A 16,168-nucleotide genomic window follows, 5' to 3' on the forward strand; every position below is an offset into this window, starting at 1 on the left:
TACGGTTTGGTGCGGTTTATGGTCCGGCTGTGTCATTCATTGGCGCGTACTTCTTCCGTGATGATCAAAACTAGCACAATACTGTGAATGGGATTTGGTACCGCTCAATGATAACCGAATATTTTTGGCCCAAATTGGATGATATGGACTTGGGCACAATGTGGTTCCAACAGGATGCCGCCACAAGTCATACCGCGTATGTCACAATCGATTTATTGAAAACCTAGTTTGGTGAACGTGATATCTCACGAAATGGCCCAGCCAATTGGCCGCATCGGTCGTGCGATTTTAGGTCGTTAAGCTATTTCCTGTGGGTAGCACCACAGTCAAGTCTATGGTCTGTGCCAATAAGCCAGCGTCGATTGATGAACTTCGTACGAATATCGAACGTGAAATTGCTACAGTATCGGAAAACTTTCGAAATTGGGTTCAGCGACTGGCTAACTTTCGTAAGGCTCTCATTGAAGAACCCTTTATATGTGGGGCTACATTCTATTGGATAAGAATAGCTTGCTTGTTTTGTCTGACCCACTTAAAATATTTTAGCTCGATCAAATGCCAATGAAATCAAAAATATAAAATAAAATCCGTAGCAACACCCAATAGCATTGAAAATTAAGCATAGTTTTTATTAAAAAACACAAATAAATTTTCCAACATAACCTAACCTCAAATAGACAAACATTTACATTTTCTTTCAAGTCCGCATGTTTGTACAACATAAAACTGCCCAATTCGTGTGGCATCCCTGAACTCTTGTGGAGGTGAATTCTAACAAACCGTTACGACGCCTAAACCGCCAACAAAAAAAAACAACAACAACAAAATAGTTGCAAGCAATTGGGGCGCAACAACCGCTGGCCGCCGATTTCGCGATTGGTGGCAAGTTGCGACAGCCCACAGTGATTTTGGCATTCAAGCGATATGCTAACAAACATACAAATATACAGTTACATACATGCATATATACAATTGCATATATATTTGCTTTAGTTCGACGTTAGATTTTCCCTCAGCCACGCAATCAGTGCAGCTCTACTGGGCCGCATAGAGTTGTCTACTAGTTTTTGGACCGATTTTCGCTTCACTGCACTCTAATTAATATTTCCATCGCTTTCCACTTCTTTTCCAAAAACTTCAAGGTTAACTGTAAAATTACTTTACATAACTGTTTATTGTGTCACATTATTTACCGTTATTTATTGACCGTTTCTAATGTTGCTTAAATTTTATTTTTGTTTTTTGTCATTTAAATTGATTTTCTTTGCAGTTTGGCGCTTTTCTTTTGACCCTTTTCGTTCGTTTTGAGTTAATTTCAATTTTAATTTCAGCTGAAATATTTCTTATTTTTGCAATTTGTTCAAATCAGTGTTGCTTTGAATAAATTAAATGAAAGTGCAAAATGGTTTTGTTATTAAAATTTTAATTAGTTGTTGCTTTTATTGTTAACATTTTAATTGGTTTTCGTTAAGAATGCCATAAAGTTCATAATTTGGTGACATTTTTGTGTTCAATTAGCCCATTGACTTTATAAGTGCATAATTGGGAGCATAAAACTATAAATTATGTAAACGGAAAGCTAAATTTATTATTTTTGACTTTCTCACAACTTATGCAATGAAAAAATATTATGGTTTTAAGCAATAGTCAAGTTTGATGTAAACTGTGTTCGTTCCTCTACAGGTAATCGATATAAGAGTTAAACTGGACCGTACCGGATATTGAAAATGAAAAAAGGCAAGCATGCAATTGATTTGTCCTAGTTATTAGAAGCGATTTTAAGTCCTCACCGCCCTGGAATAATTAAATCAAACCAAATTAATAACAAGAATCAAATATTTTGATACCTTTTTATAGGGATGTCAGAAGTGCAAAAAAGTATCGATATATATCATATCGCATTTTTTGTGAAAATATTAATATCGCCATTAATATTTTTATAAAAAAAAATCGATATATCGATGTATCGGTATTTTTTCAACAAGCCTAAGGCAGGATAAAAAAGGTATTCTTTTTTATGATTTTTTTCCAAATTTATAAATAAATATCGTATATCGATATTTAAAATTTTGTATCGATATATCAAAATTTTATATTGTATCGATATATCAAAATTTTAAATATCGTTGCATTGAAAAAATAATATCGATATATCGATGTATCGGTATTTTTTCAACAAGCCTAAGGCAGGATAAAAAAGGTATTCTTTTTTATGATTTTTTTCCAAATTTATAAATAAATATCGTATATCGATATTTAAAATTTTGTATCGATATATCAAAATTTTATATTGTATCGATATATCAAAATTTTAAATATCGTTGCATTGAAAAAATAATATCGATATATCGATGTATCGATATTTTTTCAACAAGCCTAAGGCAGGATAAAAATGTATTCTTGTTTATGATTTTTTTTCCAAATTTATAAATAAATATCGTATATCGATATTTAAAATTTTGATATATCGATACAAAAATAATATCGATGTATCGATATTTTTTCAAAAAGCCTACATTTTTGGAACGTAATCTAACATATTTTAGTGTCTGGTAGAGGGAGTTATCAAACATTATTGATGTTTAGGCTCCATCTCCAAGATGGGTATCTCAACTATATTGCTAAAGGGTTTCCGTTGTTAAGCTGCTTTAGTTTCAGCTCATGCGTTTCTTTGTAATTCCACTGATTCACATCGATGATTGATGGTATGAGAACCAAGGTGTTTTAGGTGTTCTTGATCTTACAAAAATCTGACAGTTTACAAGCGATTGCAGAATGTGTCTACCTCGTCTTCTTCCAAGCAGCTTCGACAACTGACATTCTGTAAGATATTTAAGTTGACCGCATGGGCACAAGTAAGAAAAGAAGAACCGTGCTGTGAGCGGATCATGAAATATGTTGCGACTTACCTCAAGTCAGAAGCATCTTGGGACAAATTTGCCACAAATATAATACAAGTAGGCTTTCAGAAACATTCTCCTGTTCGTTAAACAAAAATCTCCCTTCCAATGAATGAGCTATGTGTCGTTGTAAGCAATGAAACAATTTTATCAAAAATACTAAAGTCCACTCCAAACAATGTTAATACTAAGTGCATTATAAATCTCACTAGTAAATGACGTTTTTGTGTCGTCCTAAAATTAACCTATTTTAAATGTCCTAATGAAGATTTTTCTCTACAAAGTTGTCATTCGATTCAATAAAATGTATTTTATGATGATATGTATATGTTAACTTATTAATTTCAAATCTAGTTTAAGCAGTTTAAAGCTCACTGGATTATAATCCACCACAGTCGTTGGCCACCATTATTAAAATTAAAAGCATATTCTTAGGCGGCGTAAACATACATTTTCGCTGCCTATTTTTGTTAACAATAGTATTAAAAGCGTGCAATAAGCGTTTGTGAAGCTAACGAGCTATTAATTAATTGAAAACGTATACACTGGCGGCAAAAATGAAATGCTCTACCATATAGGATTTAAAAGTATAACAAATCAATGACTATCAAAGCAGAATGCATTCAATAGTGTGTAATTTGGCTAACATTGAGTATAATGCGCATCTACTCTGTGTTTCAATTTAATCATTCAAGTGATCATAAAAGAAAAATCGAAATATCTTCATGAAACTTGGTAGCTTCGCACACTATGGTGTTTATAGATGGATATGCTATTGATAAGACAGCCCGACAAAATTAAAAAAAAAATTTGCTTCTTTGAATTTATCAACTGATTCTAGTTAATTTGGGCGCGCTGAATTCAATTCTGTAATCAGTTTATCTCTATCAGCTCTAGTTTGCATGATATATTTATGATTTATATTTTTTATACCCTCCACTTATTTTTCAGGCCATAAGTTAAGCTTTCGAAGTGTTATTGTGTGGCCTGAAATATCACTAAAATATATAAAACTTAATAGAAATAAATCTAATGGGATCTTGGATTTAAAAATACTCACATTCACATTCCCATATACCAATCATGAGGACCTTCTCATCATCATTCCATAACTGTCATCCTATAACTGTATCCCACAGGCGGTCATACCAAGTGATGGGCTCAAAAAAAATCATTTTTTTCAATTCAAAATTGCTTTCTTAATATATCTAGAATACGGTATTAAAGTGATTTTTAGAAATGCGAAGTGCTTTTAAAGAGACAATAGTTAGAAGAAGGTGCTATCCGGAGCGATTTTCAATTTTTTTATAGGAAAATACTAAAAAACAACGCAAAATTCGCAATTTTTTTTTCAAATGTTTACCAAAAAGTCCAATTTTTGATATATTCCATTGATCGTAGTGCGTTCCATGCATTTCAGCTTACAGATTAATAAAAAAAAAAAACTTTTTTCGTTTCCGATAAGCCAATCAGCCGGAAGCGTGGAGGAAGTGCGAGCCCATTTTTCCGAGGCGGGGGTGTTCAGAACCCTGTAACTCATGCTCTACACAATGTTTTTTAGCTTAAAATTTATATTTATACTGTATGATAATAAACTTAAAGATCTAGCTATTTACTGGCCGTAGAAAAAAAATCTAACAAATTAACCAATTAAGGAAATCTTCATTCCAAATTAATTTTAGTTCAACATTTTTTCATAAATTTTAATTTTATTTTAAATTCGGAGTAAATAATAATATGCTTTCACTTTCTTCTATTAAAAAAAAATATTTCCAAACTTCTATAAAGAGGCTCAATAAGCAATGATTATATTACCAAACCTCATAACAACTAATTACAAAACGATAAGAGAAAAGAGTAAAAATATTTGCAGATAATTTTATTACAATGCAACACAAGCATATAAACAATTTTAATAGCGCTAGTTAAAAAGCAAATAAAGTGATTAAATTCGCTATGGTTGCTGTGGTTAACAAACAAATTCACAGCTCATTAAATAGCTGCACAAAAGACCACAGAAGACAGCACAGAAATAGAGGCAATTAAATGCCGCCAGCTGGCTGATTAAACAGTGTAAATAAAATAATAAAAAATTAAAAATAAAAGCGAGTAAAAATAAATATTATGAAAGTAATTTGATTATGCAACCATAGCGGTAAATGAAAACCAGCGCAAAAATAGCAGAAAATGACAATGTTCAACTTTTTTTTTTACTTAAACTCATTTGACTGACAATTGTGGGGATATAATTTGACAAAATGTACGCTTATGATGCTTGTTAGGAGAAGGATTAAAAAAAAAAAATATTTATATAGTTAACTATATCTCTTTTTATCCGACCGGTTTTGGGGCTATCCCAACATACCAGCGTCCAATTGGCTGCCGGCAAATATTAAATCAGCAAATATTTCCTAGTTTGGCTTGAAAGCCATTGCATAGACCGGTCGAGTCTACGCCTGGTTGACTCCGAAAACAATCATACGCACCAAAAATACCAGCGGTCATATGAGCGCCATAAAATATATTAAGTTTCACTAAATGGTCAAATTTTTGCAAAAATAAATAAATTTTTGTTGCCAACAAAATGGCAAATCGCCGTCAATTCGCACACCACGCACGTACGCGCCTTAGGTGTCTTTAGATGTTATTGTTGTTTTATGTGCGTATTTTCAATTTTTCATGTGATTTTTTTTGTTTGATATTTATTTCCCGTTATGGTCATTCGCTTTTCCTTGTTCGCCAACTTGTCTGCGCAGCCGGCTGAAGTGCAGGTTCAATGATATCAAAAACCAGACACAGGCGTTGGTGTGTGTTATTTCATAATTACGAGAGACAGTGACATGTTGCGTGGCGGGTTATAAATATTTAGTGGCATGAAATTATTTTGATTTTTTGCCTTTGTTGTACAATTTTTTTTAATTTGCTTTTTTTTAATTTATAGTTTTTTCCTTTTGGAATCCTGCTAGTAAACTGACTGTGACCACTAATGGTCCTGCTGCAAGTTCGTTGCTTTAGTCTTTTATTTTTAGAAAACAGCTGCCATATTGAGAGTTCGTTGCTTGAGTCTTCCATATAAACTCCAATAGAGTTCGTTTCTTAAGTCTTTTATGAGAGTTCGTAACTTAAGTCTTTTATAACAGGATTTAGCTGTTCACTGTGAAGTTCGTTGCTTAAGTCTTCCTTATAAGCCCAAGAGAGTTCGTAACTTAAGTCTTTGATACCAGGATTTAGCTGTTCATAGTGAAGTTCGTTGCTTAAGTCTTTTATTATTCGCAAACTCCTGCTACCAGCTCAAGTTCGTTGCTTAAGTCTTTATATCGGTATAAAAATTGTATTTGTGAGCAGTTGGGAACTTAAGATTAATATTTTTCACAGAATTGTTTTTTTTTTCATAAAATATTATTTAATAATGAAATTTAACTTAAAAAAAATGAATAATAGTAAAAAATTTAACATTTTCGAAAATTTTCGAATATACGAATAACGGTAAATCTATTGAAAATCAGGCTAGAAATTACCAAAATAAAAATCAAAAACATTTTTTTTAATAATACCACATATCAATCAACTTTTAATCAGCTAAAATGACGTCACAACATTTTTTCGGTGTTAATAAAGTGTAAATTCGGTTTATAGTTAAAAGTACCGTTTAATAAAAGATAGTGACTAATTACAGTTTGAAAATAAAGTAAATTTACAATTACATACAAACATTTATACATACACAAGTAAAGAGAGGTGATAATAGTGGTTGTTGTTGGCAATAGTGCTAATGGCGAATGGCAAAATGGTTAAGAGTTAATGAACAGTCGTATGAGTTAGAATATTAACGCTATCACAGTGTCTCCAACTCAGTAATATAAAAAATAGAAAACATATATACATATACATATAAAGTAAAGACATACACACTAAAATCCATATGAGCGAAAAAAAATCTAAGATTCTACGTTAGACAGTCAATAATGTAAGAAGTCATATCATTTGCATTTCTAAGATGGCAGTTGAAGTGAATATGTGAGATGGTGATGAATGAAAATCTAGTTTAGTATATGAAATAATCTCATTTTGTTTGCTGTGTGTTTCCCTTTCAACTTCCGCTTCTTTTTTATAATTTAGCTAATTCGATTTGAATTTATAACTAAGTACTATAATTCTGCTGCTGCCGCTACGCTTGGCTTCAATTATATATTTATATCGTTTATCGCCTTTAAATTCGCTTAATAATGTCCTTCATGGTGTTCCTCGTGGTGTACGGGGGAGGTTTTGTGCACGACAGCATTAAAGCCATTGTGTTTGTCCGCTGTGTAGTCCACGGTGCGAATGGAGCCATCAGGTTCGACCAAGGAGTATTGTCCTAGAAAGATAGGAATAAAAATTATAATAAAAAATACAATTTTTGAATTTTCAAATTTTTATATAGGTGGCAACACTAAACCACAAAAATAAAGTAACTGTTCTTTATTCTTAGTAATAAAATAAGTTGTAGAATTTTGTGAAAATTGGCAACTCTTTTTATTTTGTCGATTTTTTTACACAGGTGGCAACCCCATTTTAACTTTGGTTATAAATTACTAACCTTCAGTTTTAACAAACTTAATAATCGGTTAGGCTTAGTTTGATATCAATATTTGAATTTTGGTATTTTTTATTTCTAAATAGGTGGCAACACCTTTCGAAAATATTTCTAAAATAATATATAATTAATATATATTGTTTAATATAGTTCTTTAAATATTTAATTAATTATCTACATATAAATAATTAAAATATTTTTTGAATAGGTGGCAACACATTCGTATAAAATATCTATATTTCAAGTTTTTTACACTTCTTTTAATTTTTTTTTTTAATTCGCGTTCACTTTGAGTAATTATGCAAGAAAATTTCGAGTTTTAATATTTATAGACTCCGGTCCAATTTCCAATTATTACACAAATCCGTTATCTTTCTTGACCGATTCTGCCCACAGTTCCTTCTATATACATTTCTTAAACTACTTTTACTGAGTATATCTACTAACCTTTAACGGAATCACCATCGCGCGATTCATGTTGCGATTTCACATCTCCGGTGTGGAAGTCATTCACGCCATATTTGAAGGCGTATTTAGGAGGAGCCTATAAAAATAAATATATTAATTTTGAGACCTCAGCACAGCACATTCCAAAGTATGCTTCATAGTTCTAGACATGCACTTACATAATAATCCACATGCTCTTCCTCGTGCTCATAACCGTGATGTTCTTCGCCCAAGGAGACGCGTTCGATTTGATGTCCACTAAGCTCATGTCCACCAAGCTCGTGACCACCAGCTTCCTCGTAGCCACCATGTTGTTCTTCATAACCACCATGTTGCTCCTCATAGTAATGGCCTAGTGGCGAAGCCATGGCAAGGCAAAGTGCAGAGGCGAAAATCAAGTACTAGAAGTGTAAATGTTAAAAATAAGTGATTTCAAACGGTAAATTTATTATGTATGATGTTTATAAAATCGTATGTATTCGGAAGGTTTTTAATCAATTTCTATATGAGGATCGAGTAGAAATCACTACAGGCTTCAAATGCGCGAACTTCGCCACGCCAAATTATTTTTTGGGGGTTACAACTAGAAAAGATTTAAGAAAATCATCACGCTCCCAAGAAAAAAACTAAGACAAATTACGGCGCAGATTAACGTTTCATCATCACAAACTGAGGATCTGCTTAGGAACCTGAGCATTTACATTTTGACTGCCCTAACTTGACTTCAAAGTAAAATGGCAATGAAAACTCTTTATCCCTCGAGAAAAAGTGTAAAGTCCATTAAACAGACAATTTCGACCAAGAAAATAATGGCGTGAAAAAATCTAAGTACTTAGACGAATAAAATCTCAAAATTTGGATTAAAAATTTAACTTCCTCCTATTTTGATATAATATTTTACTGTTTTTATAAATATAATTATATTATAAAATAAATATTTTAAGAGCGCTCGGCACATTTAGCTAGCTTTACATTGTCAAGTGACTCTAAGTGACTCAATAACCACCTGAAAAAAATTATCTCAACCTTTCCGACTAATTCTAGCATCGTTTTCCTCGGCGGATTACTTTACGAAAATATATTTTAATACTACTTTTCTGATATTCTCTCGAAAATAGTATTTTTTTCTCTTTCATAATAGAAATTGCGAGTTCATAAACATAAAGAAGTATAAGTGTCCGGATTGATTATGATTAATTTCGTAATCTCAGTATCGTTAATTTCTGATTCATTATTGATTTTATCGTTTAGTTACCCTAAAACGAAGGATATCGAAGTTGATACTCTGCAGATATCAAAAGAACTAGTTGGACAAGTTCGAGCTATCGATTATGTCCTGTACTGAAACCTAAATGGAATGATATTTGGAAGGTAATTGTCAAGGCAGAGAACTTATATGAAGAAAAATTGTAATGTTGCTACAAAAATTGCAATCATCTATGTTTCGCCCACAATGACAACAATGACGAATTGTAGGGTTTTTTGAAAAAATGTCATTTCAGTTTGCCTGGTACTTGGCCATGGAAAGCTATTACTGTCTACTGAATCTTTCAAAAAGATATATAAACATGATAAAATTTTCATGACAACATGATGTTAGGGACTGAAAATGGGAGAAATCGGTTTACAATGACGCCTAGATCCTATATAACTCAATTTATAGCGCATGAAGACTTCAGTGCTTAAGGGTAATTTTTTTAACGAAAATTTCCGGAAATCTCTCAGTTATATTATAGAAATTCAAAGGAAATCTGTTCTCTTAATAATGTGCCTCTGTGACAAACATGGTTGAAATCGAATTGTAACACCCCCTCCTATATTTATGATATTAAGTTTTTCAAACATACGTTGAGTTTTATACCGTATATTTCGGTTAATATGTGAGATATCTTAGATCATAATTAAGTGAGCGTATTGTCTTTGATATAACGTAGCTTGGTGGCGAGAATACGTAAAATCGTTTCAGAAATTGTTCCAGCCCGCATATACTATACTTATTGATTTTTTTATTCTAGTGGGTCACATTGCCTTTTAGCCAAATAAAATTAAATAAATTAATTGCAAGAACATAAACTGTTCGGTTCTACTCGAACTTAGCCCTTCCTTAATTGTGTTTGCTTTTTCTTTGGACAGTTTACAAAGAGAATTTCATCCTTGCGCCCATTTTAAAATTAAATAATGCAAATTTTCAAATGTAAAAATATCTAGAAATATTTAGACATAAAATGTGTCAAGATCTTGCTTAAAACCTCCATTTTTCTATTAAATACTCATGATTGAACATATCAAACATTTAATTTTATACATTTACTTCCAACTCAGGTAACCTAATCATGTTTGTGAAGTTTCGAAATTTTCACAAGATCATTTCTTATATTTCTATATATATGAATCATCTATAGATCAACAGAGGTTGCACATTTTCCACCGCCTAAATGACAATTCCATATAAATACACATTTTGTTTTTATACATATTTCGAATATATTGTACAGCAAACTGTCGGATTAACATTTTACACCAACAACACTCAAACACTTAGTTTTTTATGTCAAAAAATCCTTTGTAGCATATCCTTCATATTGCTCACCTTCAGTGCCATTTCGAGAAAAAGTCTTTTTAATTACTTATTAAACGCTTAGTTATATATTAGATTATGTATTATTTCAATACCAAAACGGTATTTTTATTTGTTTATTTCAAACAATTTTTTTGTATGTTTATTGCAAGAAACGAGATCACTACTTTGTGCTGATCGAACTGAACGTTGCCACTTTTCACCACTGAATAATACCAAAGCTCCGCTTGCATGGTGCTTTTATATACTTAGGAAGAAAGTACGGCATGCAATCGCTAAACCACGCAACAACAACAATAAACAACGACAATTTTACAGCCTACAGCAATAGATAACAACAACAACAGTAGTATATATACAACAAAAAGTCGAAAAATGCATACAAGAGCGGCGAAGAGCACAAACGAGTGAGAGGGAGAGAAAACGAGACAAAATGCAATGCAGTGTGGTTGAAAGAAACAATTGGAAAGGCCGCTGCTAGACAATACGGGACACAGAGAGGACTCTAAGCTCGTTCAAGTGGCAGGCTTGCATAAAAGTATATGTGTGTGTTTGTGGTTGTCTGCAAAATAAAACAACAGTAAACCAAATTAACAATACGAGCGTCACAAAAGTATATCAGCTGGAAATTATTGCCTTGCAGTGGCAATAATAAAAACAAACACACCGGATCGTAAAAACGAAATTATGCCAAAAAATTGTTGAAAATTTAATTAGTGTTTAGGTTTACAGTTGCACTGAGTTATGTTACATACTACATATAGGTATGTAGCTCTGTGTGTCACGTGGTAATTAAACAAATTTTAAATATTTTCAAAATTCACTTTTTACCACTCCATTACATACATATGTACCGTTGTTGACATCTAATTTATGTGTGTCAATGTGCAAACCATTTTACAATCCACCAGTTGTCGGTGTGTTTAAGTGCTCATAAAACAAATTTTTGCTTAAGACATTTATATTACTCGTCTCATATCGCTACAATTGCATTATAGTTGAATTTTATAGTTTAAGTGGTTTGCAACATTCATAAGTGACGTTTCTTCAGAGATCCGCTTAAGGTCTTGGAGTTGCATTAGCTGCTTCTTGATAGTATAACAGACCTCAGGTGAATATATATAATTTTGGGGGCTATTCCTGGATCGTTTTCAAAAATTTTCGCCACCAAGCTACATTATATTCAAGATTGTTCGCTCACTTCAATTTTCAAAGATATCTCACATATAAGCCGATATGCGAGGGCTGCTATATATATTTCTGGCCTAATAATGGAAATAGGAATATTTATCAACGAAAATGGTTTTATTGTTTTTCAAAATATTCTCCATCAAGATTTATACACTTTTGCATGGGCTCAAACCAATTTTCGAAGCACTTTTTCCACTCCGATTGAGACACCTCCAAAACATGGTTTTTGAATGCTTCAACAGCAGCTTCTGGCGACGAAAATCGTTGACCACGCATTATTTTCTTGATGTGTGGGAATAAAAAGAAGTCATTGGGTGCCAAGTCAGGGCTGTACGGCGGATGACCCATCAATTCGACGTTTTGGCCGGTCAAAAAGGCGCTGGTTTGAGCCGATGTGTGAGAGCTCGTATTGTCATGGTGCACAATGATTCGTCTTCTCTTGTTCGTTTTTCGAATTTTTCCGAAGACTTCAGGCAAACAAATGGTGGTGTACCACTCAGAATTGACCGTCCTACGTTGCTCAAGCGGAACATTCGCCACATGACCAGTTTTGCCGAAGAAACAGGCGACCATTTGCTTCGCAGTGCTTCTTCCACGAGCAACTTTCGTTGGATTTGGCTCGTCTTGGAAGACCCACGCGGTCGATTGCTGTTTTGTTTCGGGCTCATACGCATAGATCAATGATTCGTCACCTGTTACGATCTTATAAACGTCTTTTGAAGCACCGCGATCGTATTTTTTCAGCATTTCTTTACACCAATCCACACGAGCCTTTTTTTAAGCGATTGTCAAATTGTGCGGGATCCAACGAGAACAAACCTTTTTTACGGCCAGGTGTTCATGCAATATCGAATGTATGCTGGTGGGAGAAATGCATAGGCATGCCTCTATCTGAAGGTATGTTACATGACGGTCTTGCATTATCAGTTCACGTACGGCATCGATGTTTTCTGGCACCATTTTTTGGCCGACATGATTTTTTTAATTCCCTGTAAATAAAACAATTCACGATTAAATGACAAAACGTTCTGAGTGATGTTATGCTAAAAAATGTCAAAATTTCCAATGGAAATGTCAGATTGCACCTGGCAACACTTAGTGTTGCCTAGGCCAGAAATATATATAGCAGCCCTCGTATGTATATGGTATAAATCCCACCGGAATATAATAATAATTAGATATATGAGGGCTAGGGGAATTTATGGCCCGATTTCACCCGATTGTTGGTACAGAGACACATTGTTAGAAGAAACAGATTCCTTCATATCCTTCTGAATTTTTTTAATATCTGTAGAATTTACCGATTATTTAGAGAAAAAGTATTCATTGGCACTGAAGTCTTCATGTCCGATATCTGGTGCCTTGAGAATTTATAGTCCGATTTCGATAATTTTTAAATGAGTGATTCCACATCCCGTAGGGAGTATTTGTGTAAAGTTGTATTCCGATATCCTCATTGGTTCTCAATGTATATATTGCAAAGTGAACGAATCTGAAGGAATTCATAATTGTGTTATATGAGATGTAGGAGTGGTTCTTAATCGCTTTCGTCCATTTTATACGGGTAACATCAGGGTGACATTATATACCGAATTTGATAGTAAATAGTAGAGTAGTTCTTGACACAAAAGTAGACGACGTCACGCCTGTTTTCCAGTTTCATTTTGCCGATTTGGAAGCAACTATTCTCTAATCATACTGATATATCAAAAATTGGCAAAATTTGACCAAAACTAGTAGTATCAGAGAACGAATTGAGGTTACCAAGTCGCAAAAATGTTACTATTTTTAAAAATTTGTGACAGTCTGCCTTTTTTTCTGATTTTGTAGTTTTATACCGAGCTCATAATCTGTGCATTCGTAAGAATACCGGACTTTGTGGTCATTTCAATCTTATAAAGCTTCAGCTATTAAAAGCTAATGCTTCCATTTATATCCGCTACATACATATATCCCATTATTTTCTGAGAAAGACTTTGGGTTAAGCGGCCGTAGAAAAAATTGGAAATCTTGGTCATTACATATATGAACAAATTTAGTTTGAATTGGCAAGAAACCCACCCATTTCTATTAATACATTTTTTCTAATCTTGATCCCTGAACCGACAGGAGTTTTCATCTCATTCAGAAGCCTGGAAGATAATATAGTATCAACAATAAGATCCTCATTTTACATATAAAACTTTATTGAATACCGTTAGCTCTCTAGCAGTTATTCTCTCAAGTGATACTATTTCATAAGGGAAACAATCTGTATATACATATACACATATAAAGATATATAATTATATAAAATCTTATGTAATCCTAAAAAAACAGGCGTATATTTTAAGCAATCAATCACTTTATCTACATATACTAAGCTATAAGCTCACAATGTTTCTAAAGAAAATCAGAAACTGTAAATCAATCAATATTTCAAAAAAAAAAAGATTTTTTAACAAATAACAAAAACCTTAAAGACAAAGGAGAGTATTGCTACACCACTAAATGTCATTCACCAGCATTTACATATGAGCATTACCGAACAAGCACCCACACAAAGGCACAAGTGCATGCACCTACACATTCATATATACCATACATACTATATACATATATATAAAATATGTACATATATTCGAACAGATAACAACAATGACTATGCGCTTTTGGAATTTACTTTTGCTTTTCTTTCATTCATAATTTTAAAGTAGTTCACCTGTTGTTCGCGGTTCTGTCGTTGCTAGCCACTTGACGCCACTTTTTTGCCATTATTGCCACATTTACGCGTCGCGGTACTTACTTTTTAATAGCGCCTCAACAGCGCCAACAACAAACAATGGGGTAGACAACGAAGGCATTTAGGTGTTGTGTTGATTTTGTGGTTTTTCGTCGGTTGGTCTTTCTAGTTGGTTAGACAGTAAAATGAGCTTGCGAAATTCACACGGTAACAGCACCGAACAAAAACTAACAAATAAACAAACGTGCCACATGAGTGCTTTGCGCCCCATTTGTGACGCGTGCCTGACTGCATTGACGTAGCAACGTCTGGCTAGACATATTTCTATTGTCATAATTGAAGGTACCATTAACTAGTAATGTTTATATATATCAAGGAGGTAACCCTAGTCGTGGGGTTCCAGAATTTATATTATTTAGTATTTCTTGGAATTTTGAGATCAATATATAACATGTTTTCATACGCTTCTCAATAATATCCAGTAAAACCAGTTTTTCTGAAATGATTAATAAAGCAAGTGAGCAAGGGTTAGGTGGGTTTCAGAGGCTAAAAACAAGGGTATTTTTAAATTTCTTTTAAGCAATTAAGCATATCAAAGATACATGTTTAAACAGTATTTTGTGAAATTTTTATTTAAAAATCTGAAAACTCAGACTTTGGCACTTCATCTACCATGACCCTTTTTTTTCATTTTTTAATATCATCCCAAATCAATAAACCAACAAGGAAGGAAGGGCTAAGTTCGGGTGTAACCGAACATTTTATACTATCGCAATTTATTTATTTAACTTTATTTATATTATATAATACACAATTTGACCCACATATTCGTCATATATATTGTATAAAGTCCAATGAAAGTTGGAAACCATAATATTAGGTTAGAAGCACCGAGGTCCTCGTGTTCGATATATGAGGCCTTAAACCCAGATTTCGGCGATTTTTAGAATGGGGCTGCCACACTATTAACATAGTATTTGTGCAAAGTTCTGCACCGATATCTTCACTAGTGCTTACTTTATATATTGCAAAGTAAACGATTCAGATCGTCTTCAAAGTTCTAGTATATAGGAAGTAGGCGTGGTTGTGAAGCGATTTGGTCTATTTTCACAACATATCATTGGGATGTAAGGAAACTATTACAAACCAAGTTTCATTGAAATCGGTCGAGTAGTTCCTGAGATATGGTTTTTGACCCAAAAATGGGCGATGCCACACCCATTTCCCATTTTGTGAAAAACCCTCAGTGCAGTTTTCATCTGCCATTTCTTATGTGAAATTTAGTGTTTCTGACGTTTTTCGTTAGTGAGTTAACCCATTTTTAGTAGTTTTCAACATAACCTTTGTTTGGGAGGTGGGCGTAGTTATTGTCCGATTTCTTTCATTTTTGGACTATATAAGGAAATGGCTAAAAAAACGACTGCAGAAAGTTTGGTTTATATAGCTCTATTGGTTTGCGAGATATGTACAAAAAACTTAGTAGGGGGCGGGGCCACGCCCACTTCCCCAAAAAAATTACATCCAAATATGCCCCTTCATAGTGCGATCCTTCATACCAAATTTTATTTCCATAGCTTTATTTATGGCTTAGTTATGGCACTTTATGGGTTTTCGGTTTTCGCCATTTTGTGGGCGTGGCAGTGGTCCGATTTTGCTCATTTTCGAAAGCAACCTTCCTATGGTGCCAAGAAATAAGTGTGCCAAGTTTTACTCAAGGTACAATTTTTACTCAAGTTACAGCTTGCACAGACAGA

At 33.4% G+C, this 16,168-nt stretch overlaps 1 protein-coding gene across 1 annotated transcript; it reads right to left on the reverse strand.

The window, feature by feature from the left end:
- Positions 1-6,529: 6,529 nt before the first annotated feature.
- On the reverse strand, positions 6,530-10,727 carry LOC105220831 (adult-specific cuticular protein ACP-20). Its single transcript, XM_011197358.2, has 4 exons — positions 10,514-10,727; positions 8,103-8,324; positions 7,924-8,020; positions 6,530-7,257 (listed from the first exon to the last, which is right to left on the reverse strand). The coding sequence occupies exons 1-4, from the start codon at positions 10,523-10,525 to the stop codon at positions 7,121-7,123; spliced, it is 468 nt and encodes a 155-aa protein (XP_011195660.1). The 5' UTR covers positions 10,526-10,727; the 3' UTR covers positions 6,530-7,120.
- Positions 10,728-16,168: the final 5,441 nt, after the last annotated feature.

Source organism: Zeugodacus cucurbitae, chromosome 4 (genome assembly GCF_028554725.1).
Source record: "Zeugodacus cucurbitae isolate PBARC_wt_2022May chromosome 4, idZeuCucr1.2, whole genome shotgun sequence".
NCBI lineage: Eukaryota > Metazoa > Arthropoda > Insecta > Diptera > Tephritidae > Zeugodacus > Zeugodacus cucurbitae.